The sequence below is a fragment of the Mustela nivalis genome (assembly GCF_964662115.1).
Source record: "Mustela nivalis genome assembly, chromosome: 9".
Lineage (NCBI taxonomy): Eukaryota > Metazoa > Chordata > Mammalia > Carnivora > Mustelidae > Mustela > Mustela nivalis.
Genome location: NC_139028.1, coordinates 64,944,889 through 64,972,586, shown reverse-complemented (window position 1 = coordinate 64,972,586; position 27,698 = coordinate 64,944,889). Strand labels below are relative to the sequence as shown.

The 27,698-nt window shown below is 37.6% G+C and overlaps 1 protein-coding gene across 25 annotated transcripts in view; it reads left to right on the top strand.

The window, feature by feature from the left end:
• The window catches only part of NUP98 (nucleoporin 98 and 96 precursor), a gene marked incomplete at its 3' end in the record, with an annotated part of 121,444 nt that overhangs the window by 23,020 nt on the left and 70,726 nt on the right, over positions 1-27,698 (top strand). For 8 of the 25 annotated variants that reach the window (XM_082749838.1, XM_082749837.1, XM_082749834.1 and 5 more), the window contains 7 exons: positions 903-1,042; positions 3,900-4,007; positions 5,614-5,794; positions 6,619-6,782; positions 10,862-10,999; positions 12,906-13,044; positions 21,002-21,094. In XM_082749838.1, coding sequence (XP_082605964.1) covers positions 903-1,042; positions 3,900-4,007; positions 5,614-5,794; positions 6,619-6,782; positions 10,862-10,999; positions 12,906-13,044; positions 21,002-21,094 — 963 coding nt within the window. The remainder of the gene's footprint in view (positions 1-902; positions 1,043-3,899; positions 4,008-5,613; positions 5,795-6,618; positions 6,783-10,861; positions 11,000-12,905; positions 13,045-21,001; positions 21,095-27,698) is intronic. The other 17 variants (XM_082749841.1, XM_082749855.1, XM_082749842.1 and 14 more) reach the window with 5 other exon arrangements.

The following is a 27,698-nucleotide window of genomic DNA, read 5'->3' as shown; positions in this document are numbered from 1 at the left end:
AGTTGTGGGGTATTGAAATATTTAACCATGATAATGTAAAATGCAGTCTAACTTGCTAATTCAAAAAGAGATGTGACTGTTTACTTGAAGCCATACATTAGGACATGTTTTTAGAAAAGAAATAGCAGTTGCCAGTATGAAATCAAACTCCTCTTAACTTGGTGATTAAGATATAATTTACTATTAAATACTGGCAGATAGCGTTACTGCTTACTGACATTTCTGCACCTTATGTATAACTTCTTGAGAAGTAATATCTCTCTTTGAAAAATATATTCCTTAGATAAGACTTAAATTCACTTTATGTTATTTTTTGAAATTCAGCTTTTTGGAAAAGTAAGGCAATCAGAATTTATTCTAAGAAATAATCAACATGCCTACTAATTTTTCCATATAATTTTACTGCGCAAAATTTAATGATAATCTGGTTACCCTAATAGGATCATTTGTGTGTTTTGAACTTCTTGGTTTTGTTTAGGTGTTTGTATTAATGTATGTAAATAAAATATACAGTGACCCCTGTTGAAGTCTGTTGTGATGTTTTCAGAAAGACAAGTTCATTCAGCATGTAGTCTTATCAAAAAAGGAGAAATGAGATAAAATTTATGATGAAATAGAGTACCATTTCTTTTCACTTGTCTTCCAACTTTACCCAACAAGAACTTTATAGACACTTAGCTGACAAAGGGATTCAGATTTTATTTCACTTCAGAGTTGGAAGCCTAGAATTATGTATGTGTCTGTATGAAACATGTTTGAAGGTACTTGCTAGGGAGATTTGAAAGAGAGAATTTGAGAATGTGAAAGTAATGCTGCTGTGGCACCACAGCCCAGTTTAAAGATATCTTACAGATTCTTAGACTCTTAACTGGTGCCATCTCATTTTTCTTTCTAATTTACAGATTTTGGAACAAGTACTAGCAGTGGGGGACTCTTTGGTACTACAAATACAACCTCTAATCCTTTTGGCAGCACATCTGGCTCCCTCTTTGGGCCAAGTAGTTTTACAGCTGCTCCTACTGGGACCACTATTAAGTTTAATGTAAGTATTTTCTTCTAGTCTTTGTGGATATTACTCTTCTGTTTGTATATCTCTTTGAAGGATGAAATAAAATTTCTCCATTTTCCACTTATGCATAGTTTTTAGTCTCACTCTTCCTGAAAGTGTTAAGAACAAAATCTCTAAATATTTGTATAGTAGGTATGAAAAGTCATGAAATATTAATCTTGAATATGTGTATTTGAATCGTGCTCAACCCAATCAAATTCATATTCACAAGGTTGATTACAATAGGTAGTATGAGCTTGAGCTTGTATTTACTGCATTCAGTATTTATTTATTAGAGAAAGCATGAGTGGGGGGGGCAGAGGGAGAAGCAAACTTCCTGCTGAGCAGGGAGCCAATGCAGGGCTCTATCCTAGGACCTTGGGATCATGACCTGACCCCAAGGTAGATACCCAACTGACTGAGCCACCCAGGTGCCCGTTATTTATTTTAACAATTTTTATTTGAGAGCGAGCATTTGTGCACAAATTGGGGGAGAGGTAGAGGGAGAGGGAGAAGCAGACCCCGCTCTGAATAATCATCATTCCTTGTATATATAAAGGAATGAGGGGCAAACTTAAAGAAATTATTGAAAATAGGGCCTCTTTTAAGACAAAATCAGAGGGGCGCCTGGGTGGCTCAGTGGGTTAAGCCGCTGCCTTTGGCTCAGGTCATGATCTCACGGTCCTGGGATCGAGTCCCGCATCGGGCTCTCTGCTCAGCAGGGAGCCTGCTTCTCTCTCTCTCTCTGCCTGCCTCTCCGACTACTTGTGATTTCTCTCTGTCAAATAAATAAATAAAATCTTTAAAAAAAAAAAAAAAAAGACAAAATCAGAGAGGGAGACAAGTGGTAAGAGACTCTTAATCATAGGAAACAAACAGAGTTGCTGGAGGGGTTGGGGGTGGGAGGATGGGGTAACTGGATGATGATCGGTAGGGAGAGCACATGATGTAATGAGCTGGGTATTATATAAGACTGATGAATCACTGAACTCTTTCTCTGAAACCAATAATACACAATGATAATTAATTGAATTTAAATTTTAAAAAATCAGTAGTTTTAAAAAAGAATAGGGCCTCTTAAGGAGATTCAGGGAATAACGCATCAGTATTCCATGTGCCAGTGAAAAATAAAACTTGTTGATGAAATGGCAGAATAGGGCAGTAGAGTTTGATGTTTTCTTCGACTATAATGAAAGAATGTGGTAGAAGGTTAGAATGGAAGATTTGTTAATGAAAATATATGGAATACTACTTGATGTGATTGGTTGGGAGATATATTTAGGATAGTCCAGAGGGCAATTAGCCCAAATAAAATCTGGCACAAATAGGTCTTGGCTTAACTTCTTGTTAAAATTTACTCTAGGAAATGAAGAATTTCTTAGGCAAGGTGGCGAATTCATAATTTAGAAACTGAACTTTATTTTTAAGATTTTATTTATGTGAGATACAGGGACAGAGCAGGGTGGAGGAGCAGAGAGAGAGAGCGAGAAGCAGACTCCCCACTGAGCGGGAGCCCGAAGTGGGGCTCGATCCTAGGGCTCACAGATCATGACTTGAGCCAAAGGCAGACGCTTAACCAGTTGAGCCACCCAGCCGCCTCAAAACTGAACTTTAGAATTTAGAAACATACTGAATTTAGAACCCTAAATTAATAAAAAATTAAATATAAATGATAGTGAAAATACTGTGTGTTCTCTATTAAAAAGTATAGTAATTGAGAAAACTGACAATACGTGTGGAAATCTTTGGTTACATACATCTACAAATACATGTACAAATCTTTAGTTAGTTGTAGGGGAAAAGCCAGTCTTCTGTATTTCTTTCCTTTTTTTTTTTTTTTAAGATTTTATTTATTTATTTGTCAGAGAGTGAGGAGCGAGAATGAGCACAGGCAGACAGAGGCAGAGGGAGAGAGGCCAAGAGGCCTCTGCCTCTCAGCCAAGCAAGGTGCCCTATGTGGGACTTGATCCCAGGATGCTGGGATCATGACCTGAGCTGAAGGCAGCTGCTTAACCAACTGAGCCACCCAGGCATCCCTCTTCTGTATTTCTTAATTGCAACAAGTTATAAAGAAGACACTTCAAAAAAATTAAATAAATAAAGTAAACATTTCAGAGCAGAGTAGGAAATAGGACTGAGAAATACAAGTTTAAATGTACATGTTGGGTAAATTGGATAGTTTTTCTTATGCATGTAATCTTAACTGTATATATTTTTTTAAAGATTTTATTTATTAGAGAAAGCATGAGTGGGGGGGGCAGAGGGAGAAGCAAACTTCCTGCTGAGCAGGGAGCCAATGCAGGGCTCTATCCTAGGACCTTGGGATCATGACCTGACCCCAAGGTAGATACCCAACTGACTGAGCCACCCAGGTGCCCGTTATTTATTTTAACAATTTTTATTTGAGAGCGAGCATTTGTGCACAAATTGGGGGAGAGGCAGAGGGAGAGGGAGAAGCAGACCCCGCTGAGTAGGCAACCCAGTATGGGGCTCAGCCCCAGAACCCTGAGATCATGACCTGAGCCAAAGGCAGACACTTAACTGACTGAGTCACCCAGCTTCTCCTTAAGTGTATTTTAGTAGATAATTAGATGGCTTGGTTAGGGGCTTAATAACTGTTATAACTATTACTGACATTGATTTATTTAGATAACTTTGACGTAAGCGGGGGGAGATCAGAAATGCAGTATATTAAGCACCCTTGAAACTATCTCATTTAGCAGAAGACCTACAGGACTAGTTATTATAGAGTTTAGTGATTGAAGAATTATGTCTGTGAGAGTAGGGATTTAGAGTTTGGACTTAAATATTTGCTTCAGACTTTCAAATTTGCCTTTATCTTCCTTTGCAGCCTCCAACTGGTACAGATACTATGGTTAAAGCTGGAGTTAGCACTAACATCAGTACCAAGCACCAGTGTATTACTGCTATGAAAGAATATGAAAGCAAGTCACTAGAGGTCAGTAAAATGCAATACAGAATATCAGCCTAACCTTTTGATTCTATTGGAAAGTAGGTTTTAAAAATGTTTTGATTTTTTTTTAGGATCAAGTAGCTCACACTGGGTTTCTGTAAAAAACTTAACACACATATTTTTTTTAAAAGATTTTATTTATTTATTTAACGGGGAGCGATCACAAGTAGGCAGAGAGGCAGGCAGAATGAGAGGGGGAAGCAGGCTCCCCGCTGAGCAGAAAGCCTGATGTGGGGCTCGATCCCAGGACCCTGGCACCTGAGCCAAAGGCAGAGGCTTAACCCACTGAGCCACCCAGGTGCCCCACACATATGTTTTTTAAGTCGGCTCTGTGCCCAGTGTGGGGCTTTAACTCATAACCCTGACAGTGAATAAGTCACATGTTTTTAAAAATTTTATTTATGTATTTGAGAGAGCAAGCATGCAAACACAAGTGGGCAGGGAAAGGGGAGGGGCAGGGAGAGAGGGAGAAGCAGACTCCTGGATGAACAGGAAACATGTAGGACTCAGTTCCAGGACACTGAGGTCATGACTCGAGCCAAAGGCAGACGCCTAACCGACTGAGCCACCAAGGTGCCCCTCCAATTATTTTTTTAAATTAATGTAGTAATTATACACATCTTGTTTTAGGCAGGGCATTATGCAGCTTGAATATACTGGTGTAGTTCTACTAAATAGTCTTGTGATTTTATGTTGCTTACATTACTTGAGCAGTGTGCATATACATGGATACGCATGTTTTTAATAAACTCATGGAAAGTCACAAGTGTACTATACGGTAAGTTTTCACCAAGTGAATATACCCATGTAACCAGGATCCACATCAAGTCACAGTGCATTACCAGCATTCCTGATGTCCCCCATGCTCTGACTCCCTAGTGATGATTTCCCCCCCCTTCCAAAGGTAACTACTATCATGACTGCCCATGTTTTCCTCATTTCAAACTTTATATAGATGAAATCTTACATTACATACTTTTAAGTCTGTTTTTCCACTTTGTGGGATTATCCATGGTATTGCATGAAGTTACAGTTTGTTCATTCTTAACTGCTGTGTGATTGTGTGTTATGTATTTTGAGTATTGACTCTGATTGTAGCTGTTGCTTCCTCTGTATCCCAAATTATACTTGCTTTATTGGAGTGTACAGAAACACCCTGACTTGTGAGGCAAAATTGTTAATGTTAAACTTCATCCCTTCTTCCCCTAGTTTTCTGAGGCCCCTCACCCTATCCCAGCATCCTTCATCTTTTCAGCTAATTTTTATGTTTGGGGTGGGAGTAGATAAAATTATTACATAGCATTTTACTAAAAGGAAGTACTGTTCTTTAGAAAAGAAAATTAAAATTAAGATATGGTTGGTCCTTTGGCCTGTGGTGTTAGTGATTATGGTATGGATCTTAATGTCTGCTCTACACTTGTTGAAAGTGTTTTTCTGTAATGGTATTAAGTTAATGTTCTATAATTTTCTGTTTTTTAGTCATGGTTCCTATGTGAACATGGAAATTGAATTCTAAATTTAAGTATTTAGTTTCCTAAATAATTTTTTTGGCTGCATGTTAAGAAAGGAAATACGCTTTTGCTTCCTCTAGGAACTTCGTTTAGAGGATTATCAGGCTAACCGGAAAGGCCCGCAGAACCAAGTGGGAGCAGGTACCACAGCTGGCTTGTTTGGGTCTTCTCCAGCCACCTCCAGTGCGACAGGACTCTTCAGCTCCTCTACCACTAATTCAGGCTTTGCATATGGTCAGAACAAAACAGCCTTTGGAACTAGTAAGCACTTGAGCCATATTGAGGAGGGACAGATAACTAATCCTTAATTGTCATTTTGTGGTAAATACTGTGGAGAAAAAAAATTCAGGGATGTTGGAGGAATAGAGTATCTGATATATATGTGGGGATGGAGAGAAATAGAGTTTTAAATGAAGATAGTTAAAAAGGGCCTCACTTTGATAAGGTAGCATTTGAACAGTGACTTCTCTGAAGAAGGCAGAGAATAAAGCTGTATAAATTTTGGGGGAAGAATATTATAGCCAGAGAAGCTATAAATCTGAAAACCTTGAGTTTTTTTCCAAAGAGATAAGGACTAAGGGGAAGTATTGAGGGATATAAGGACTATATTTTATAGAACTTTGTGGGCCAATGTCAAGATCTGAATTTTTATTTGAGTTGGGAAGCCATTAGAGGCTGTAGAAAAAGAAGTCATGTGATTATGAGCGAAGGATCATCTGAAGACTGTTCTGTTAAGAGTAGATTGTGGTAACTGCATTTATGAACATAGCATAACCTAGAACTTGTGGAATCACTACATTGTACACCTGAAACTAATGTAACATAGTGTATCAAACTACAAAAACTCAAGAAAAAGAAAAAGATTGTAAGGGGGCAAGGGTGAAAACAATCCTTTAGGAAAGCTGTTGCTTTGTTCACATGGGAAGTGAAATGGTTATCTTCTGGGTCGTGAATGAATGTAGGGTAACTTAGGTATTTAAGAGTAATAAGGCTGTTGCAGTAACTGAGTAATGTAAGGTTTGAGGGTTTGGGTGTTTTTTCCCTCCATTTATTTTTACTTTCCTTTTTTTCTTTTTTTCTGAAAGGTACCACTGGATTTGGAGCAAATCCCGGTGGTCTCTTTGGACAACAGAATCAGCAGACCACCAGCCTCTTCAGCAAACCATTTGGCCAGGCCACAACCACTCAGAACACTGGCTTTTCCTTTGGTAATACCAGCACACTAGGACAGCCAAGCACCAACACCATGGTAAGGAACCAGGCCCTTAGTTACCTCCACATCTTACATTTACATAGCTAAGTAATGAGACTTCTAATCATGTCAGACTACAAGTTCTTAGTTCTTAAGGGTTGATGGTAAAGAAAAGGGCAAAATGTAAATAATTAAAACCTGTACTCTAGTACAAACTCTACTCTGAGCAAGTTGCTTATTCTTTCTGAGGATATTTCAGTAGGAGCTGCTTAATGTGCTAGAATTGGCCATCCTGAAGGCTACACCTTAGGACATTGGTTCTGTCCACATTCTATAGAGTAAGAAGAGAAAATACTTATAAATCACTGGCTATATTTGAGCGTGTTCTTTCACCTTGTTAAGTGTGGGGTCAGGCAAAGATGTGTAATTCGTGAAATAAGAGAACATTAAAACTCAGAGCCATTATTGGATAATTGGTACTTCTGTGCAAAAAAAGCAAGAGGAAGGAAGTACTTAGAATCATTGCCATTTTATTTCTGAGGACTCTTTTAGGGAAGAGTAAAATAAAGATTAATTAGAGGTATGATTTATTGATTTGAATTCTTGGTATTTAACTGGACTTTAAGTTAAAGATACTCTACCTGATTAAAAAATAATTACAGCCAGACCACAAAATCTTAAAAATACTGGCAGACAAAATTCAGTGACATATTAAAAGGATTGTAACTGTGACCATGAGGGATTCATCCCAGAATGTTTGTTAGGCATAGAAAAATTAATAAACCAGAAAAATAAAAAAGGGATGCCTGGGTGACTCAGGTGGTTAAGGTTCTGACTCTTGATCTGAGCTTAGTTCTTGATCTCAGGGTAATGAGTTCAAGCCCACACTGGGGAAGGAAGGCTGGATGTGGAGCCCACTTGAAAAAAAAAAAGGATAACAGAAAAAAACAAAAACCTCATGATGGCCTCAGTAGGTACAGAAAAAGTGTTTTGACACCCTTTCATGATAAAAACATTCTAAAGAGAATAAAAAGGAACCCAGAATAGCCAAAATAATCTTGAGAAAGAAGAAAGCGGGAAGACTCATGTCTCAATTTTAATGTTTACTATAAAGCAATAGTAATCAAGATTGTGCTACTAACAGGAGGCTAGACATACAGATCAGTGGAATAGAGTTAAGAGTCCAGAAATAAACCCTCAAATTTATAGATAATTGATTTGCAACAATAATACCAAAACAGTTCTCGATGGGGAAAGAATAATCTTTTCAACAGATGGTGCTAGGACTATTTATTTGTTTAAGAGAATGTATGAGTGGGAGGGAGGTGAGGAAAGGGAAGGGGAGAAGCAGACTCCATGCTTAGCACAGAGCCCAACATGGGGCTTGATCCTGAGCTGAAATCAGCATTTGGACACTCAGCTGACTGAGCCACACAAGTGCCCCTAGGACAGTTGATTTTTCAATGCATAAAAATGCAGTAGGAAAAAAAAAAAGAAGCAACTGAACTCTTTCTTACCACCATTGTAGCAACTATGCACATTAACTCAAAGTGGATCAAATACTTAAATAGCTGAAGCTATAATTTTTTTTTTTTAAGATTCTGTTTACTTATTTGACAGACAGCAAAAGAGGAAACCCAAGCAGGGGGAGTAGAAGAGGGAGAAACAGGCTTCTGGAAGAGCAGGGAGCCCAACTTGGGGCTTGATCCCAGAACCCTGGGATCATGACCTGAGCCAAAGGCAGACACTTAATGACCAAGCCACCCAGGCACCCCTGAAACTATAAAATTCTAACAAGAAAAGGAGTTAGATAATGGTTTCTTAAAAGTGACACCAAAAACAAAAGAAAAAAATAGACTGGACTTTTACCAAATTAAAACTTGTGGGTCAAAGGAATACCATCAAGAAAGAGAAAAGAACACCCACAGATGATAGAAAATACTTGTAAGTTATATATTTTATGAAGGATTTGGATTTAGAATATGTAAGTAACTTTAATGATTCAGTAAGACAATAACCAATTAAAAATGGGCCGAAGACTTGAATAGGTATTTCTTCAAAGAAGATAAAACAAATGGCTAATGAGCACATGAAGAAATACTCAACTCTGGTAGTTACCAGGAATGTGCAAGTCAAAACCACAGTGAGACACTACTTCCTATCCAGAAAGGAGGCATAAAAAAGCTAGACCATAGTATTTTCAAAAATTGGAGAAATTGGAAACCTTATACATTGCTAGTAGGAATGTGAAATAATGCAACCACTTTGGAAAATGGTTTGGTGTTTCCTCAAAATGTTACACAGAGTTACCATTTGACTGAGTAATTGTATACCTTGGTATTTCACCAGCAGAAATGAAAACACAAAACTTTGTACACAAATGATTATAACAGCCAGAATGTAGAAACATCTCAATTGTCCATTAGTGATGAATGAATTTAAAAAATGTGTATTCATACAGTGGAATATTGTTCAGCCATAAATGGAATGATAAATGCTACAGTGTGGTTGGACCTTTTAAACATGGCAAATTTAAACAAGTTAAGCCTTTCACAAAGGACCACATTTTATAGGATTCCATTCATAACAATATACTCAGAATGGACAAATCCATGGAAACAAAAAGTAGATGAGTGATTGATTGCCTAGGAATAGGGAGTGATTCTTAACTGGCCTGGGGTTTTTTTTTTTTGGAGTGAGAAAAATGTTCTAAATATAGAGAGTAGGGATAATTGCTTAAGTCTGAAGGGAAGAAAACCTGAATAATGAACTTTAAGTGGGTAAATTTAATGGTATATGAATTATGTCTCAGTAAAGCTGTTTTAAAAAACACTGTGTTTGGGACACCTGGTTAAGCATCTGACTCTTGGTTTGGGCTCAGGTCGTGATCTCAGGTACGTCAGATTGAGCCCCACATCAGATTTTATGCTCAGTGGGGAGTCTGCGGGAGATTGTCTCTCCCTCTCCCTCTTATCACCGCCTTCCTACCTGCCATGTGGGCTGTGCTCTGTCTGTCTGTCTCTCTCTCAAATAAATCTTTAAAAACAAACCAAAACACCAACACTTGAATTCTCAATTCAGCAATAATAGTCCATTAGTGCAGTATTTTTTTGTTGTTGTTGTTAACTAATGCATGAATAAAATACCTTCTTAAACATTGGGTGATTGTGAACTTTGCTTATTTGAAACAAGTTAGTTTCTCATCTCAAATTAAGAAGACTTAGGATGCCTGGATGGCTTAGTTGGTTAAATATCTACCTTCAGCTCAGGTCATGATCCCAGGACCCTGGGATCAAGTCGCACATCAGGCTCCTTGCTCAGTGGGGAGCCTGTGTCTCCCTTTGCCTGCTGCTCCCCTTGCTTGTGTGCTCGCTCTTTCTCTGACAAATAAATAAATAAAATCTTTTTTTTTTTTTTAAGATTTTATTTATTTATTTGACAGAGAGAGATTACAAGTAGGCAGAGAGGCAGGCAGAGAGAGGAGGAAGCAGGCTCCCTGCTGAGCAGAGAACCCGATGTGGGACTCGATCCCAGTACCCTGAGATCATGACCTGAGCCAAAAGCAGCGGCTTAACCCACTGAGCCACCCAGATATCCCAAATAAATAAAATCTTAAAAAAAAAAAACCAAAAAACTTTAACATTACTCTCCTGCCTCTGTCCAAATTGATTATTTCTGCTGCTTGTTTTCATTTACTTGATTCAAAATCCATTCCCCAGCTCAAACTGATTAGTTCTTTCAGCATAACTCTCTGAAAATGAAGCATTCTGTCATAATGTTTTGTTTTCAGTGTTGCAACCCTGCTGTTTCATAGAGCACAAGAGTTAGTATAAAGTCTTATTAGCCGCCCAGGACCTTGGAGCTCATCAGGCTTAGATGTAGATATGGATTTCTGGTCCTGTCACTTAGGAGGTATGACATTTTGGGCAAGTTTTTAACTGCCCCAAGGTGGGATTTTCGTTTCATTCTTTTAAATGGCCCTCCTCATAAGAGTTGTTGGGAAGAAAAGAAACACTCTGTGTGTTTAGCATAATATGTATAACAAATAAACTTTTAAAAAATGGCAACTGTTAGTAATCTAAGACTCTTAAATCAGACTATTGTGGGATATCATCTAATGTGATTACTTTTTGCAGGGTTTATTTGGAGTAACTCAAGCTTCACAGCCTGGAGGTCTTTTTGGGACAGCTACAAACACCAGCACTGGGACAGCATTTGGAACAGGAACAGGTCTCTTTGGGCAGCCCAACACTGGATTTGGTGCTGTTGGTTCGGTAGGTTTTTGCAGTTTACTGTAATTTGAAGATACGTATACATTTGTTAAAGAAATTTCTAAGTATAATTTAACTCTTTTTCAAGTATTTTTACTGGATACATTATATGACTTGATACTGATATAATTGAAAGCTATTTGGTGCAAAAAAGAGTAACCAGGTAACTTCAGTACGTTAATTTTTAAGTAGTAAGTTCTTTTTTTAAATTTCTTTGGTTCAATGCTTTTATGTACAGTTTACTTCTGATAACAATATCACTCCGGTTGGTTAAATTGAGTCTAAGGTGACATGCTTTTATTCTTAAAATTGGGTAATTTTTAATTCCTAAATCTAAGTCTTTTTGGGGTGGTAAGTTGGTATGATAATTTAAGTATGCAATTTTCCAAGTGCTAAAATTGTTAATGGTCTCATGGTTTTCATGAAGTTGGAGACTTAACTGAATTGTGTTCCTTGTTAAGTCATTTAAGTAAAAAACTATTTAGGAGTGTGCTTTACCTAAAAATAATAGTAAAATCTGTATGGCCACTTAATTATATGAGAATTGGTGTGAAACAGTGTGAACATACATATACATATATACATACATATATATATGTATGTGAACATACATATACATATATACATACATATATATATGTATGCATATACATATATGTATCTGTATTATGTACCAATTAAAAAAGCTTTGAAAATGCCGTTGTGACTAATTAAAAAAAAAAAAAGAAAAATTCCAAAACGTGATTTTCATGAAAATTGAAATCTGTTATTTACTAATTTTTCTTTGGGCAGCTAATTGAGATGAGAAATTGAGAAAATTATATAATGCTTCAAAAATTTTTTTTTCCCCAATGATTTTATTTATTTATTTGACACAGAGAGATCATAATTAGGCAGAGGCAGTCAGAGAGAGAGAGGCGGAAGCAGGCTCCTTGCTGAGCAGAGAGCCCTACGTGGGACCCAATCCCTGAGACCATGACCCAAGCTGCAGGCAGAGGCTCAACCCACTGAGCCACCCAGGCGCCCCCAAAAAGTTCTTTTTAATAACCACTTTATTGAGATATAATCTATATGCCATACAATTCACCCTTCCAGGACTCATAATTCAGTGGTTTTTAGTATACCAACAGATTATGGAATTGTCACCGTAGTCAGTACTACCTTAATAAAAGGAAACCACATACTCATGAGTGGTCACTTTTCATCCCCCCCCAATGACGTCAGGCCTTTTATCTATTCTGGACATTTTATGTAAATGGAATCATATAATATATAATCTTTTGTGACTGATTCCTGTTGCTTAGCATATTAGCATGTTTTGAAGGTTCATCCTTATTCTAACATTCTAACTTGTTTAAATTTTTTATCATCACTGTTCCTGCTGGCAGATTATATACATAATACTTTTCTGTTACCAGATAAAGAAATATTTGATTACTTTGTTGTTTTCTTTGCCCTCCTGTAATACTGTGCTGAATTGTTGCCATTAACTTCTCAGGCTAGGAGCATGTTCTGTAAAGTTAATCTTGCTCAGATTAGTATACTTCTCTGATAGTCTTTTTTTTTTTTTTTTTTTAAGATTTATTTTATTTATTTATTTGAAAGACAGATCACAAGTTGCGAGAGGCAGGCAGAGAGAGAGGAGAAAGCAGACTTCCCGCAGAGCAGAGAGCCTGATGCGGGGCTGGGATCATGACCTGAGCCGAAAGCAGTGGCTTAATCCACTGAGCCACCCAGGCGCCCCAACTTCTCTGATAGTCTTTATTCACATTATGCCCATTTTCTCATAAAAGTTATGACATCTTCTCTTGTTTACCTCACAGTCCAGTTTATCTGAGGTAACCTTTATTTGCTATTTGGAGTGTATCTTTATATTACTTAAAATTTTCCTGTATTTTGTTCTTTTTAGACCCTGTTTGGGAATAACAAGCTTACTACATTTGGAACCAGCACAACCAGTGCTCCTTCATTTGGTACAACCAGTGGCGGGCTCTTTGGTAACAAACCAACCCTGACTTTAGGAACCAATACAAACACTTCCAATTTTGGTACATATAAAAAGCAGGTTTGGCTCTCTTAAAGTTACACTGACTATACCACACATCATTCTCCTGATTCGTATGATTGGGAATATTTAAAAATTCTCAGGTAAGCTGTGGCTTGATGTGAAGTACCAGAGGGAAAGGTTTAAAATCATGGACTTGGGTTGACATAGTTAGAAGGGATATAAATTGCCTTACCTCATTATTAGTCTCTTAACTTGCTGCTTTGGATAAAATGGGCTATTCAGCACATTCAGTGGTACCTTGTAGAAAGTTGCTTCTCTAATGGAGATGGATTTTTTCCCAAAATAAGGAAGTACATTTTCTTTGAATTACCTCACCAATAGTTGAGAAACCGAAATAAAACACATACGGTTGAAGTAACACTTTGTTTTAGGTCAGATTTCAGACAGGGAAGTAGTGTACAAATGAGATTTGATGATTTTTAAAAATGTTTTTTGTTGTCATTTTTGTTTTGATTTTTTGTTGTTTTTTTGAGATTTTGTAATTTTTTTGATTTTAAGATTTTTTCTTTTAAATTTATTTATTTAACAGAGATCACAAGTAGGCAGAGAGGCAGGCAGAGAGAGACAGGAGGAAGCAGGCTCCCCGCAGAGCAGAGAGCCCGATGTGGGGCTTGATCCCAGTACCCTGTGATCATGACCTGAGCCGAAGGCAGAGGCTTTAACCCACTGACCATCCAGGCACCCTGATATTGCATAATTCTTACTGAAATTTGAATCTTTCTCCCAAGCTGCAAAAGCATATATATATACATATGTATATGTATATATATATGGTTTTTTTGTGTTTTTTTTTTTTTTTTTTTTTTGCCAAAGTATATCTTTGCTTACATGTTCATTTTTAAAATTTGGAAAATACAGATAACATTGAGTAATAATTAAAAAATAACTGGAAACTACTATTCAGAGATATGCTAGAAGAATTGAACTTGTTTAATAGAAACATTATATTTTGGGGCGCCTGGGTGGCTCAGTGGGTTAAAGCCTCTGCCTTAGGCTCAGGTCATGATCCCAGGGTCCTGGGATTGAGCCCCGCATTGGGCTCTCTGCTCAGTGCAGAGCCTGCTTCTCTTTCTCTCTCTCTTTCTACCTGCCTCTCTGCCTACTTGTGTTCTCTGTCTGTCAAATAAATAAATAAAATCTTTAAAAAAAAAATAGAAACATTATATTTTAAATGTCTTCTATAACTGCTTAATTAAGTTCTTAATCAAATTTTAAACAAATTATTAACATAACTTGTGTTAAATCAGATAAGGAAACTTCATTTCATGACTGGTACCTGTTAAGGATTTTGTGTACCAGGTATATATTATTAGGTCCTGGGAATATTTAGTGTGAGGTGAATGAAAACACATGGTTATTGGAGTGCCTGGCTGGCCTCAGTTAAACAGTTTTACACAGTTCTTCAGTGTTTTTGAATGGTCTTAGAGTGTATGGGAGAAAGAGACTATATTAAGCATCTGTTAGGAGGTGGTATTTTTTTACAGAAATATATTTGTGAAGGAAATAGGTAAAAGTTCCTACATTTTTGTATTTAATTTAATTTTTTAAATAAAGATTTTATTTATTTGAGCAAGAACAGCAGCAGCAGAGAGAGAAGGAGGCTCCCCACTGAGCATAGAGCCTGATGTAGCGCTCTATCCCAGCACCCTAAGATCATGACCTGCGCAGGAGGCAAATGCTTAACTGATCAAGCCACTGGGCGCCCCCAATTTGATTTTTTAAAAAGATTTATGTGTTTATTTATTTATTTTTTACAAGATTTTATTTATTTATTTGACAGAGAGAGAGAGAATCACAAGTAGGCAGAGAGGCAGGCAGAGAGAGAGAGGAAAGCAGGCTCCCTGCGGAGCAGAGAGCCTGATACGGGACTTGATCCCAGGACCCCTGAGATCATGACCTGAGCCAAAAGCAGGGGCTCAACCCTCTGAGCCACCCAGGCACCCTTATGTGTTTATTTTAGAGAGCACAAGCGTGAGGAGGAGGCTATTGAGGGAGAGAGAGAGTCCCAAGCAGACTCTGCTGAGCAACCCAGAGATCATGACCTAAACTGAAAGCAGGAGTTGATGCTTAACTGACCGCACACCCAGTTGCCCGTTTAATTTGATTTCTTTAACCCTTTTTGTTGCATTGCTCACTCACTCTTAGTAGTGATTATCATTTTAATTATAATGCTTTTTGATTGTGAAAGAGTGGTTTTGAGGTAGTGGGCTTGGTTAGCATGGGTATCTATTTTGAGTACTTGTTTCTTATTTTATAAAACTAAAATGAGAAAGATACTTAAGGGTTAAAATGGTGTTTTTCAGTCTTTTTTCATCACTGTCACTCCTCTGAAAAGCTTTATAGACCATTTCTTCTTTTTTTTTTTTTTTAAAGATTTTGTTTATTTATTTGTCATAGAGAAGCGAGAGCAAGCACAGGCAGACAGAGTGGCAGGCAGAGGCAGAGGGAGAAACAGGCTTTCTGCCAAGCAAGGAGCCCGATGCAGGACTCGATCCCAGGACGCGGGGATCATGACCTGAGCCGAAGGCAGCCACTTAACCTACTGAGCCACCCAGGCGTCCCAGACCATTTTTTCTTAATCATCTTCACATCCTGTGAGATTTTTTTTTTTTTTTTTTTTTTAAAGATTTTATTTATTTATTTGACAGAGAGAAATCACAAGTAGACTGAGAGGCAGGCAGAGAGAGAGAGAGAGGGAAGCAGACTTCCTGCTGAGCAGAGAGCCCGATGCGGGACTCGATCCCAGGACCCTGAGATCATGACCTGAGCCGAAGGCAGCGGCTTAACCCACTGAGCCACCCAGGCGCCCCTCCTGTGAGATTTTTAATACCACATGTGTTCTGTTTATCTTTTTATGTACTGTGGCCCTTTGAAGGGCCATAACCCGTTGTATAACTATGATTCATTTAGTCCCTCAAGAACCAATTTGCTCTTCCTTTGAAAATGCATGCTTTTTGTAGCATGGTTCATGTTCAGGAAAAAAACCACAACATTTTAAAAATCTGGGTGCTTATATAGGCTAAAATGATAAAATGGGCTGGGTTTCTGAAATATACTTGATGTTCTTCCATCATTGCAGATTTCTGATTTGTTAGGAGATTTTTTTTTGTTTGTTTCATAAATCTGCTTATACTCACGTTCAATGATTTAAAAGTAAAAGATTTCTTTTTTTAAAAAATATTTTTATTTACTTATTTGACAGACAGAAATCACAAGTAGGCAGAGAGGCAGGCAGAGAGAGAGAGAGAGGGGAGAAGCAGGCTCTCCGCTGAGCAGAGAGCTTGACGCTGGACTCGATCCCAGGACTCTGGGATCATGACCTGAGCCGAAGGTAGAGGCTTCATTCAACCCACTGAGCCATCCAGGCGCCCCAAAAGATTTCATTTTTATCTAATATGCCTTACTAGCTTATGTAATGAATCTTAATTGTCTTAGTTTTTTTCTTTTGTAATCGCCAGTGTTGACCTAGTACCTGGCATAGAATAATAGGTGCTCACTAAAACTTGATAAAATGAATTAATGAGTGGATAAATGGGTCCCTAAGAATAAGGATTCCCTCTGAGTCATATGGGGTTCCATGGTAGCAAGTTGTGTTCTACTCTGGGTGAATTAAACATCCCATTACTATCCGTGAGGGATCCTATCTAAGTAAGGCTTTTTGATACTCTTGTTTTCTTGGGAAGCTATCAATTTTGAGTTTGTGGACAGTCTTCTGATTTGAAAATAAGCCACATAACAAATCTGGAAATGGGGTAAGATTATACAAAAATTTAGAGCATCATTGTTAGTGTTAGTCATTATGGGATTCTGTTTCATTTAGCTGGTGATTAATTCACAGAGTTAAAGGTTGGGTTACCTGCTGCTTCAGCAGGTGTTGAGAGATCCTTAAGGCATTCTTTAGAGTCATCAACTCATTTTCTTGGTAAATAATTATTCCTGGGAAGGATGAGTTTAAGATAAAGTGAATATGAGATAGTGTCTGAATTTCTGAATGAATGGAGGAGTAGAATTGTTTCAGGAGAGGAATTATCTCAACACTTGTGAGCAACAGTTTAATAAGGTTGATTCTTTGGGTATTGATAAGATGGTGCTGGGCAGTAAATCGTGATTTTCTGTGTATTGTGATCAACATAATAGGACTAGTTAACATCTGTTAGCATACATAGTTATACTTTTGTGTATGTGTGTGATAAGAACCTTTAGTATTTACTATTTTAGCAACTTTCAAATATGTAAGACAGTATTTAATAAGGTCACCATGCCATATATATTACATCTCCATGACTTACTTATTATTTTTTTTAAGATGTTATTTATTTATTTGACAGACAGAGATCATAAGTAGGCAGAGGGGGGGCGGGAGGGGGGGAAGCAGGCTCCGCACCTAGCAGAGTGCCAGATTTGGGGCTAGATCCCAGGACCCTGAGATCATGATCTGAGCCAAAGACAGAGGCTTTGGCCTCTGAGCCACCTGAGCCACCCCTGGCACTCCTTCATGACTTACTTATTTCATACCTGGTAGTTTGTACCTTTAGATCCCCTTTCACCCATTTCACCCATCCCCATCTCCTTCTTCTGGCAACCACCAATCTATTGTCTGTATCTATAAGCTGGTTTTTTGTGTGTGTTTTATGACATTACACATATAAGTGAGATCATGTAGAATATATTTGTCTTTCTCTGTATGGCTTATTTCACTTAGATAATGCTTTCAGATTCCATCCATGTTGTCACAGATGGCAAGATTTCATTGTCCTTTATAGCTGAATAATATTCGGTTGTATTGTATATCGCACATCTTTATCTGTTTACCCATCAGTGGCTACTTAGGTTATTTCCTGTATTTTGGCTATTGTAAATAATGCTGCAGTGAATATGGGGGTGCATATATCTTCCTGTGTTAGGTTTTTTTTGTTTCCTTTGGATAAATAGCCAGAAGTGGGATTGCTAGATCATAATGGCATTTATATTTTTTAATTTTTGAGGACCCTGTGTACTGTTTCCCAGAATGTCTACAGCAGTTTGCATGCTTACCAACAGTGTTCCAAGAGTTCTCTTTTCTCCGCATTTTCACCAGCACTTGTTATTTTTTTTGTCTTTTTGATAATAGCCATTCTGAAAGGTACGAGGGGATATCTCATTGTGGTTTTGATTTGCATTTTCCTGATGATTAATGATGTTGAGCAACTTTGCATATGTCTTTCGCCCATCTGCATGTCTTTGTAAAGAAGTCTACTCAGAGCCTCTGCCCAATTTTAATTGTGTTTTTGCTGTTGGATTGAGTTCTTTATATATTTTGGGTATTAACCTCTTATGTATGATTTGCAAATATTTCCCCCTATTCAGTAGGTTACCTTTTCATTTGTTGATGGTTTCCTTTGCTGTACAGAAGTTTTTTAGTTTGATGTATTCCCAGTTGTTTATTTCTGCTTTTGTCGCCTTTGCTTTTTGGGGTCAAAAAATTATTGCCAAGACAGGTGTTAAGGAGTTTACTGCCCATGTTTTCTTCTTGGTGGCTTTATACTTTCAGGTCTTACAGTTCAAGTCTTTAATCTTTGTTTATGGTGTAAGATGGTGGTCTACTTTCATTCTTTTGCTGTCCAGTTTTCCTAGCACCATTAATTGGAGAGACCGTCCTTCCCTACTGTATATTCTTGACTCCTTTGTTGTAAATTAATTGACCACTAATTTTCACTTAAAAATTGTTTTGAAATAACAGAGTTGATCAACTTTTGTCAGTAAGAATCGGAGGAAATGTGTGGTATAAACAGTGTAAGTTGGGACTTATTTCCCTCGTGTGGGTTTGAGGTAGTTCACAAATATTGTATTTTCTGCTGTGTACGGGGCTGGAAGATCCTTTCTGGTTAAATTTTAACTCAAAAAGAACAAAATATCTCCAAGTACATTTTTCCCATTTTTTTTTTTCTTTAAAAAGTACTGTGCTTGAGTAGCAGTATTCCCATTTTGTGGCATGGCTAATAATTAGTACAAGTGAAGAAAATTTTTAATGAATGTACAAATTATTAAATGTGTCAGATTATGTCAGATTCCTTGCATTTTTAAGTGACATTAGAAGTATTTTTTTGAACTGCTTAAATATTTCAACTTTTTAAATTGATTTCATTGAGATAATTAATCCAAATATTGGCATGACTAAGTGCAGCATTCTTAGTTGGTGATAGTGTCCTATCAGAATACTCTCTTTACTCTGCTATCTTTAGTACTTAATTCCCCTCCATGGTACCTTTTAAAAAAGACTTCCAAGTGTTCCATGAACAAGGTTTGCTGGTCAGTGATTGATTTTTATTTCCCCCCTTAATCAAAGAGATTAATAATGGACACCTCTCTGGCTCAGTAGAGCATGCAGCTCTTTTTCCTTTTTAGAGATTTATCTATTTATTTGAGAGAGAGAGAGAGAGAGCACATGTTTGCACACACACATGCTCTTGAGTGAGTTGGGGAAGGAGCAGAAGGAGAGAACCTCAAGAGGATCCCCGCCAAGTGTGGAGGCAGTGCAGGCCTGATCCCACAACCCGTGAGATTATGACCTGAGCCAAAACAAAGAGTCAGATGCTCAGCTGACTGAGCCACCCAGGTGCCCCTGGAGTATGCAACTCTTGATCTTAAGGTCTTGATTTCGAGCCCCATGTTGGGTGTAGAGGTTACTTAACGATAAAATCTTTATTTAAAAAAAATTTAATGATAGGCTCATGTGCTGTTAAGCTCCAAAAGGAGTGCGGAAACTTCATGGACATATTTGGACACAAGGAAAATAATAGCAAGAATGCAGTGTAGGTGTCTTGTGGTGAAACCTGTGGATTTTCAAGGGGGGAATCATAGGATTTTCTTTAGATGTGAAGTCATAGTGAAGGAGGATTATTTGTCTAACTCTCCATCATCTGATAATGAAACAATTTAACCCAAGAAAAGTTATTAATAGATTATTTTCTCTTTTAATATCAGCTAGTTGAGTCCTTGAGTGCTCCTATGAGCTAATTGAGTATGACATCATTTAAGTTCCTCCTGTGTGATCAGCCAGCCACACATTACTGCTGATACAAGGTTCATCTGTTCATCTGTTCAAAACCAAAACTACTGTAGAGATTTTTATAGGTGAATTTCTTTTTTTTTTTTAAGATTTTATTTATTTATTTGATAGAGAGAGAGAGATCACAAGTAGGCAGAGAGGAAGGCAGAGAGAGGGGGAAGCAGGCTCCCCGCCGAGCAGAGAGCCCGATGCGGGGCTGGATCCCAGGACCCTGAGATCATGACCCGAGCCGAAGGCAGAGGCTTTAACCCACTGAGCTACCCAGGCGCCCCTATAGGTGAATTTCTATTAGCAAGAACCTTAGCTGCTTTAGTTAGGTGTCTAAATATATATATATATATATATATATATATATATATATACACACATACATATACATACATACACACACACACAAACACCCACAACACACACACACGTATATATGTGTATTTTTTAAGGTTTATTTATTTAAGTAATCTCTACCCATTGTTGTGGGCCTTAAATTCATGACCCTGAGGTCAATAGCTACATCCTCTACTGACTGAACCAGTTAGGCACCCTGTCTTATTTTTAGTGAAAGTTTGAAAAGATGTATTTTTTTTCGATTAATTAGAAATGAAAAATAGGTTTGAAGCCCTGAACAAAGGGAATGTGTATGCTCAAGCACAATCACTTTGCTTAAATGGATGTCTGAAACATAAGTAGGAAGATTTTGGGGTATGTTCATAGGCATCAAAATTAAAATTCTTTTAAAAAGGTTAAGTTAGCTTACCATTTACGAGTTCTAAATATTAATAATTGACAGGATGCAAAGCTTAGAGTCAGACTGCCTTTTTAAAAATTCCCTTGAATAGGAAATTGAGAATTATGTCAAAAGTATAGTCCACTTATTCTTTTGTCCTTCTAGGTTTTGGCACAAATACCAGTGGGAGTAGTATTTTTGGAAGTAAACCAGGACCTGGGACTCTGGGAACTGGGCTTGGTGCAGGATTTGGAACAGGTAAGGCTGTACCATGAGATATAGGAAGTGACAGAACTTGGCTTTCTAACTGCTGGAACCTAAGACCTCTGTTTGATCATATGCCTGAGAATAAGAGGCCTAGATTCACATTTTTATAATTGGACTTAACAAAACATTCCCAACAGTTTTGCTTTACCAGGTTTCAAAACATTTGGACATTTTATCTTAAAAGTTGTATGCTTCCCAGGGGTGGGAGGTTAGGGGAACCAGGTGGTGGGTATTAGAGAGGGCATGGATTGCATGGAGCACTGGGTGTGGTGCAAAAACAATGAATACTGTTACGCTGAAAAGAAATTAAAAAAAAAAAAAACCATACACACACACACACACACTCATCCATTTAAAATATAGATGCATATGTATATATGCATGGTTTTGCTAAACTTACGCAATTAATTTTACTAAAATTACTATAATATATGAATATTTTTAAAAAGTTGTATGCTTCCCTTTCTACAAAATGTTTGTCGTCTTTTTTTATTTTTGTAAGTTTTTTTTGTTTGTTTTTTAATTTGACAGAGAGAGATCACAAGTAGGCAGAGAGGCAGGCAGAGAGAGAGAAGTGGAAGCAGGCTCCCTGCTGACCAAAGAGACTGATTCTGGGCTCGATCCCAGGACCCTGAGATCATGACCTGAGCTGGAGTCAGAGGCTTAACCCACTGAACCACCCAGGTGCCTCAGATGTTTGTCTTCTGATAGTCCCAGTTTATCTGGGAATTTTAGTATTTAATATGAGACTTGGCAGTATGATGGCATTATTAACTTTCATTTTCCTCCTGCTGCCGTTGTAACAGGCACGCATTTGAGACTTTGAACTGTTAATCAAGTAAGGCTGATAACCGTAATAGTAAAAGAGGGCAGTAAGAGCGTTAGTTAATTAGCAAATAGGTTTTATAAGGTCGGTTCTTTCCACCTTCATGTAGGGCTGTGACACCTTTGTCTCTTTTCCTACTGTTAATTATTATTATTTTTAAAAAATTTTTAAATTTATTTTTTAATTTATTTGACACAGAGAGAGAGCACAAGTAGCCAGAGAGGCAGGCAGAGAGGCAGGCAGAGAGAGAGGGGGAAGCAGGCTCCCTGCCGAGCAGAGAGCCCGATGCGGGACTCGATCCCAGGACCCTGAGATCATGACCTGAGCCGAAGGCAGCGGCTTTACCCACTGAGCCACCCAAGTGCCCCTATAAATTATTTTTTAGTGCCTTTGAAGACATTGACCCTTCTGCCTGCCAAACTGTTTTAAGTAATAATGAGAGTAGTATTGGTCATAAAATGAATAAGTGCTTTAGCATTTACAGTTTCAACGTGGTTTTTAAAGTACGTAATATATTGTTTGTTTCCCAAGTCATCTGACCATGGGTTGTGGTCATTTAGTTGCAAACCACTTATTTCCATGGTTTCTGTTTCCACTGTCCAGTTATCTCTTGTCTTTGCTTATGTGCTCTGATCATTTATCTGTCATCCTCTTTTTTTTTTTTAGATTTTATTTATTTATTTGAGAGAGAATGAGAAAGGGAGAGAGCATGAGAAGGGGGTGGTCAGAGGAAGAAGCAGACAGGGAGCCCCATGCTGGACTCGATCCTGAAACTCTAGGATCATGACCAGACCTGAAGGCAGTTGCTTAGTCAACTAAGCCACCCAGGTGCCAGCACCCTCTTTGTGTTTTTTGTTTGTTTTTTTTTAAGATTTTTGTTATTCAGCAGTCTCTATACCCAATGTGGGGCTTTAACCTACCATCCTAAGATCAAGAGTCTGCATGCTCCACCAGCTCAGCCAGCCAGGCACCCTTGTCCTTTCTTTTCTAATAGAACCTCACTATGAACTATTTCCTTCCATTTTCTTTTCTTTTTTTTAATTTTAAGATTTTATTTATTTATTTGACAGAGAGATTACAATTAGGCAGAGAGGCAGGCAAAGACAGAGGGGAAAGCAGGCTCCCTGCTGAACAGAGAGCCCAATGCAGGACTTGATCATAGGACCCTGAGATCATGACCCGAGCTGAAGGCAGAGGCTCAATGCGCTGAAGCACCCAGGCGCTGCCCCCCCCCCATTTTCTTTTTCAAATAAAAGATATAAATGTTTTAAAAAAAATTCAACAATACGGAAATATCATGATAAGTCAACATATTTCAGTTGTGAAGTAACAGCTGTTGAAAGTTTGGCATGTTCTTGTCAGACTCCTTTATACACATTTTGTACAGTTTTTTCATTTTATACATTTTTCAAATGTGCACACACAGTTGTACTTGGTGTGTGTTTTATGTATTTTTTAATTTTATTCTCTTTTTAAAAATTTATTTTTATTTTACGACTTCATTTATTCGAGAGAAAGGGCACGAGCGGGGAGAAGGAGCAGAGGTAGGGGGAAAAGCAGGCTCCCCACTGAGTAGGGAGCCTGATGTGGGACCTGATCCCAGGACCCTGGGACCATGACCCTATCCGAAGACAGATGCTTAACTAACTAAGCCACCGAGGCCCCCTTTTTATTATATTCTTAAATAGAAACCATATCCTGCATGAGTGGTTTTTTTAAACCAAAGGCTGAGACACATTAGTTGGATGTGGTATTTAAACAGTGCTATACAGATAGCATTTAAGGATAAAAATACTAGAGTACAAAAATCATTGTACAAAGTAAGGTTAAATATCATTTAATTTTTGTTTCAGTTATGTGTGTTAAGGGTCTCTGTATTTCATATTGTGTGCTACAGTCAAAAATGTTTCGGGGCGCCTGGGTGGCTCAGTGGGTTAAAGCCTCTGCCTTCGGCTCAGGTCATGATCTCAGGGCCCTGGGATCGAGCCCTGCATCGGGCTCTCTGCTCAATGGGGAGCCTGCTTCCTCCTCTCTCTATGCCTGCCTCTCTGCTTACTTGTGATCTCTCTCTGTCAAATAAATAAATAAAATCTTAAAAAAAAAAATGTTTCCAAACTGAAAGCATCTGCCTTACATGGTATTCTGTATTTCATTTTTTCATTTCCCATGACATTTTGGGCATATATTTTTTTCTTCAGTCGGTATGTATAGATCTAACTTATTCTTTAAAAATAGCTGTTTAGTATTCCACTGTGTGTGTATGTGCATCTGTACACATGATATGTAAATGCATACACATACCATAATTCACTTTTCCCCTTTTAGTAGACATGTGAGTTATTTGATATTATTAGCAATGCAATAATGAAGATCTTTGTTACATAATTTTGTATGTGTTAGTATTACTATGGAATTGATAGTCGGAATTGGGTCAGAAGATACACACATATTGGTCAGTCTTACGGATTTGCCTTCCAAAAAGAATGCCAGTATGAATTTTTGCTCTTGTTGTATAAAAGTACTCATTTTCCCCATGCCTTTCCATGTCATTGGACTTTTTCATCTTTACATGTATGATAGTGGAAATTGATGTATTCTAATTTGCACTTCACTGATCACTGTTGAAGGATGCCCTTATGTATGTTTACTGGCCATTTGAATCTTTTAATTCCCTGTTCATAATATTTGATCATTGTTTCTTCATCTGTTTTTGAGAGTTCTTTATGTATTGTGGATATTAACTCTTTTGGGTTGTATGGTAGAGTTTTATTTGAACTTTTTAACTTAACCAAATTCTATTACATATATTTTACAAGAAATAAAAATTTAAAAGCTCTAGTTTTTTGTGTAGCATGAACCCTGAACTTAAGCAAAATATATCATCTGACATCAGTGTCCTCTTCTAATCCTCGAGGGAAAATTAGCTTTGGCGTGGGCAAGTTACAAGCTTTTTCAAGGGTAGTTTTGACCCTAACCAGTTTGTGAACCTTAAACCTAAAGCTCAGGTAAGATGGTACTGTAATGTCTGTTAGAGATATTTCCACCAAGTCTTTAAGTTTATCATTTAATTTTATGGTATTGTCGGTTACAGGTTTCATTTTTATGTGGTTAAAATTGTCATTCTTTCCTTTTGGCTTCTAGGTCTTGAAGGTTATTTATTAGCAGTGCCTTCTCTTATTGTCCAAATTATATAATGTCTTATAACTTTTTCTAGTGCTATTATCTTCTCTTCCACAATAATGTAATATCTCAACCTTTTCATTTATTTCAGTATATTCAGTTTTCTTTAAATGATTCTACCTCAGAGACAAGAGATAACATTTTTACTATTTAGTTATATAGCCCTCATTCATGCTTTGTTTGTCTAAACTAAAACCTGAATATAATCAGTAAAGAATTTTACACCTCTAACCTTTGCAGCAGGTAGATCATGTAGGGAAATGAGAATTCTGTGAACCATCGTGCCTATACTGTTAGAATTCTTTGATGATCACCTTTGCTAAAGCAGACTTTAGGCTTTGAGAGCAGTGTGTCTGGAGAGAGTTGTATGTAAATACCCATGTTCATGACCTGTACATTTCCTGACATCACAAGCAGAAGAGCACTGTAGCTTTGGGTGATGTCTTTTTGGGGCATTAGCTAAGTGGGTGTTCCTGTGCACCTTTCGTCTTGAGTGATAGAGATTCATACTCCTTTTGTTTTGAGTGATGGAGATTCAGACTCCTACCTCAGTAAAATTTCCTAATAACAAATTTTCCTGTAAAACATTTTATGTTATTCTTTGGTGTGTGGTATTTTCTTACCTGATGTGCTCAGACTAAGGAACACTCATTAAATCATGGGAGTGTTAAGTTTCTGATTTGACAGTGATATTAACTCTCATTGGCACTATCAGTAGTATAGCATTTTCTTGGTAATTACCTGGTAATATTAAGAAATTTTAGTTCTTAATTTTCCATGAAATAATAAATTTAAAGGTACATTTAGGAAAGTTCATTGTTATACTAAGGTATACATAGAAAAATTACCCAAAGTAAAAGATACCATAAATAAAATAAAATTTTAAAGTTTATTAGAAGATCTCAAAAGGAATATAACCATTTTGCTTTTCTCTTGAGCATCTTTGGAGTTTCTAGGGCTGCTAGTACTATGGTGCCCTCCATATATTTGCTTTATGATACCTACAACTAATTATAAATATACCACATTTCATAAATTGACATTATCTTCCATCAGAATGTCCCTTAACTTGTGGACTATTAGTCCCTTTCATTAAGCATAAAAATCCAGTTGCATAATAGGAGATAGATCTGGATAAAATGCATATTTTTCCATTAATAAATTGGAACAATATGCAGGCAGGTCACCTGAACCTCCCAGTGCCTTTTTTGTTCTTTTTTTGTTTGTTTGTTTGTTTGTTTGTTTTTAAGATTTTATTTATTTGACAGAGATCACAAGTAGGCAGAGAGGCAGGCAGAGAGAGAGCAGAGAGCCCAATGCGGGGCTCGATCCCAGACCCTGAGATCATGACCCAAGCCGAAGGCAGCAGCTTAACCCACTGAGTCACCCAGGTGCCCCTTTTTTGGGGGATTATTGAAATAACAGTGAATTTTAGACTTTTATGGTTTTTCATCCAGGATTGCTGCAAAGGTGAGGGAAACACACACCCATCCAGATGAGAAGTTTTTGTCCTTTTTTTTTTTTTTTTATGTTTTATCTTTTTAAAAGATTTTATTTACTTGTCAGAGAGAGAGAGTGCACAAGCAGTGGGTTGTGGCAGACAGAGAGAGAAGCAGGCTCCCCACTGAGCAAGGATCCTGGTTCTGGACTTGATCCCAGGCCCCTGGGATTATGACCTGAGCCAAAGGCAGATGCTTTAACTGACTGAGCCACCCAGGTGTCCCTCTCTATTTTATATATTGGTATTTCTTTTAAGTTTTTGTTCAGGGGGTAAAGAGGTATTTGTTCCCTGGAAAAATAAAGAATTCTGAAATTTGTGCTGTAAACTATGTGCTTCAAGGAAGTAATTTCAGTTTTTCTTGGAATTTTCAGGAATTTCTAATGGTTTGGAACATTAAAAGGAGTCTCATTTCCTGTTCCAAAACTGGGATTTGGGAGAAATAATCCCTTTGCTTCATTATTGTCTTCTTGTTAATAATGAGGTTATACAGTTAAGTAATGTTTTGTCCATTCAGTAGTTACCCTCACTAATTTATATTGTGTGGAATCTCTGAGTATAGAGTTCCTGTCTTTCTTTCTTTTTTTTTTTTTTAATCATAATCTCTGAGCAGTTCTTTTGTTTTTGTTTTTGTTTTTTAAAGATTTTACTTAGAGGGGCGCCTGGGTGGCTCAGTGGCTTAAAGCCTCTGCCTTCGGCTCAGGTCATGATCCTGGGGTCCTGGGATCAAACCCCGCATCGGGCTCTCTGTTCAGCGGAGAGCCTGCTTCCTCCTCTCTCTCTCTGCCTGCTTCTCGCCTACTTGTAATCTCTGCCTGTCAAATAAATAAATAAATAATCTTAAAAAAAAAAAAAAAAAAGATTTTACTTAGAGTGCAAGTAAGTGGAGAGGGAGCGAGAATCTCAAGCAGGCTCCACATTGAGCACAGAGCCCAATGGGAGGCTTGATTTCACATCCTGAGACTGTGACCTGAGCTGAAATCAAGAGTCAGGAGCTTAACTGACTGAGCCACCCTGGTGTCCCTTAATATTTTTGACCTCTTAAGTATTTTATCTTTTTTTCTTTTTTTTTTTTTAAGATTTTATTGATT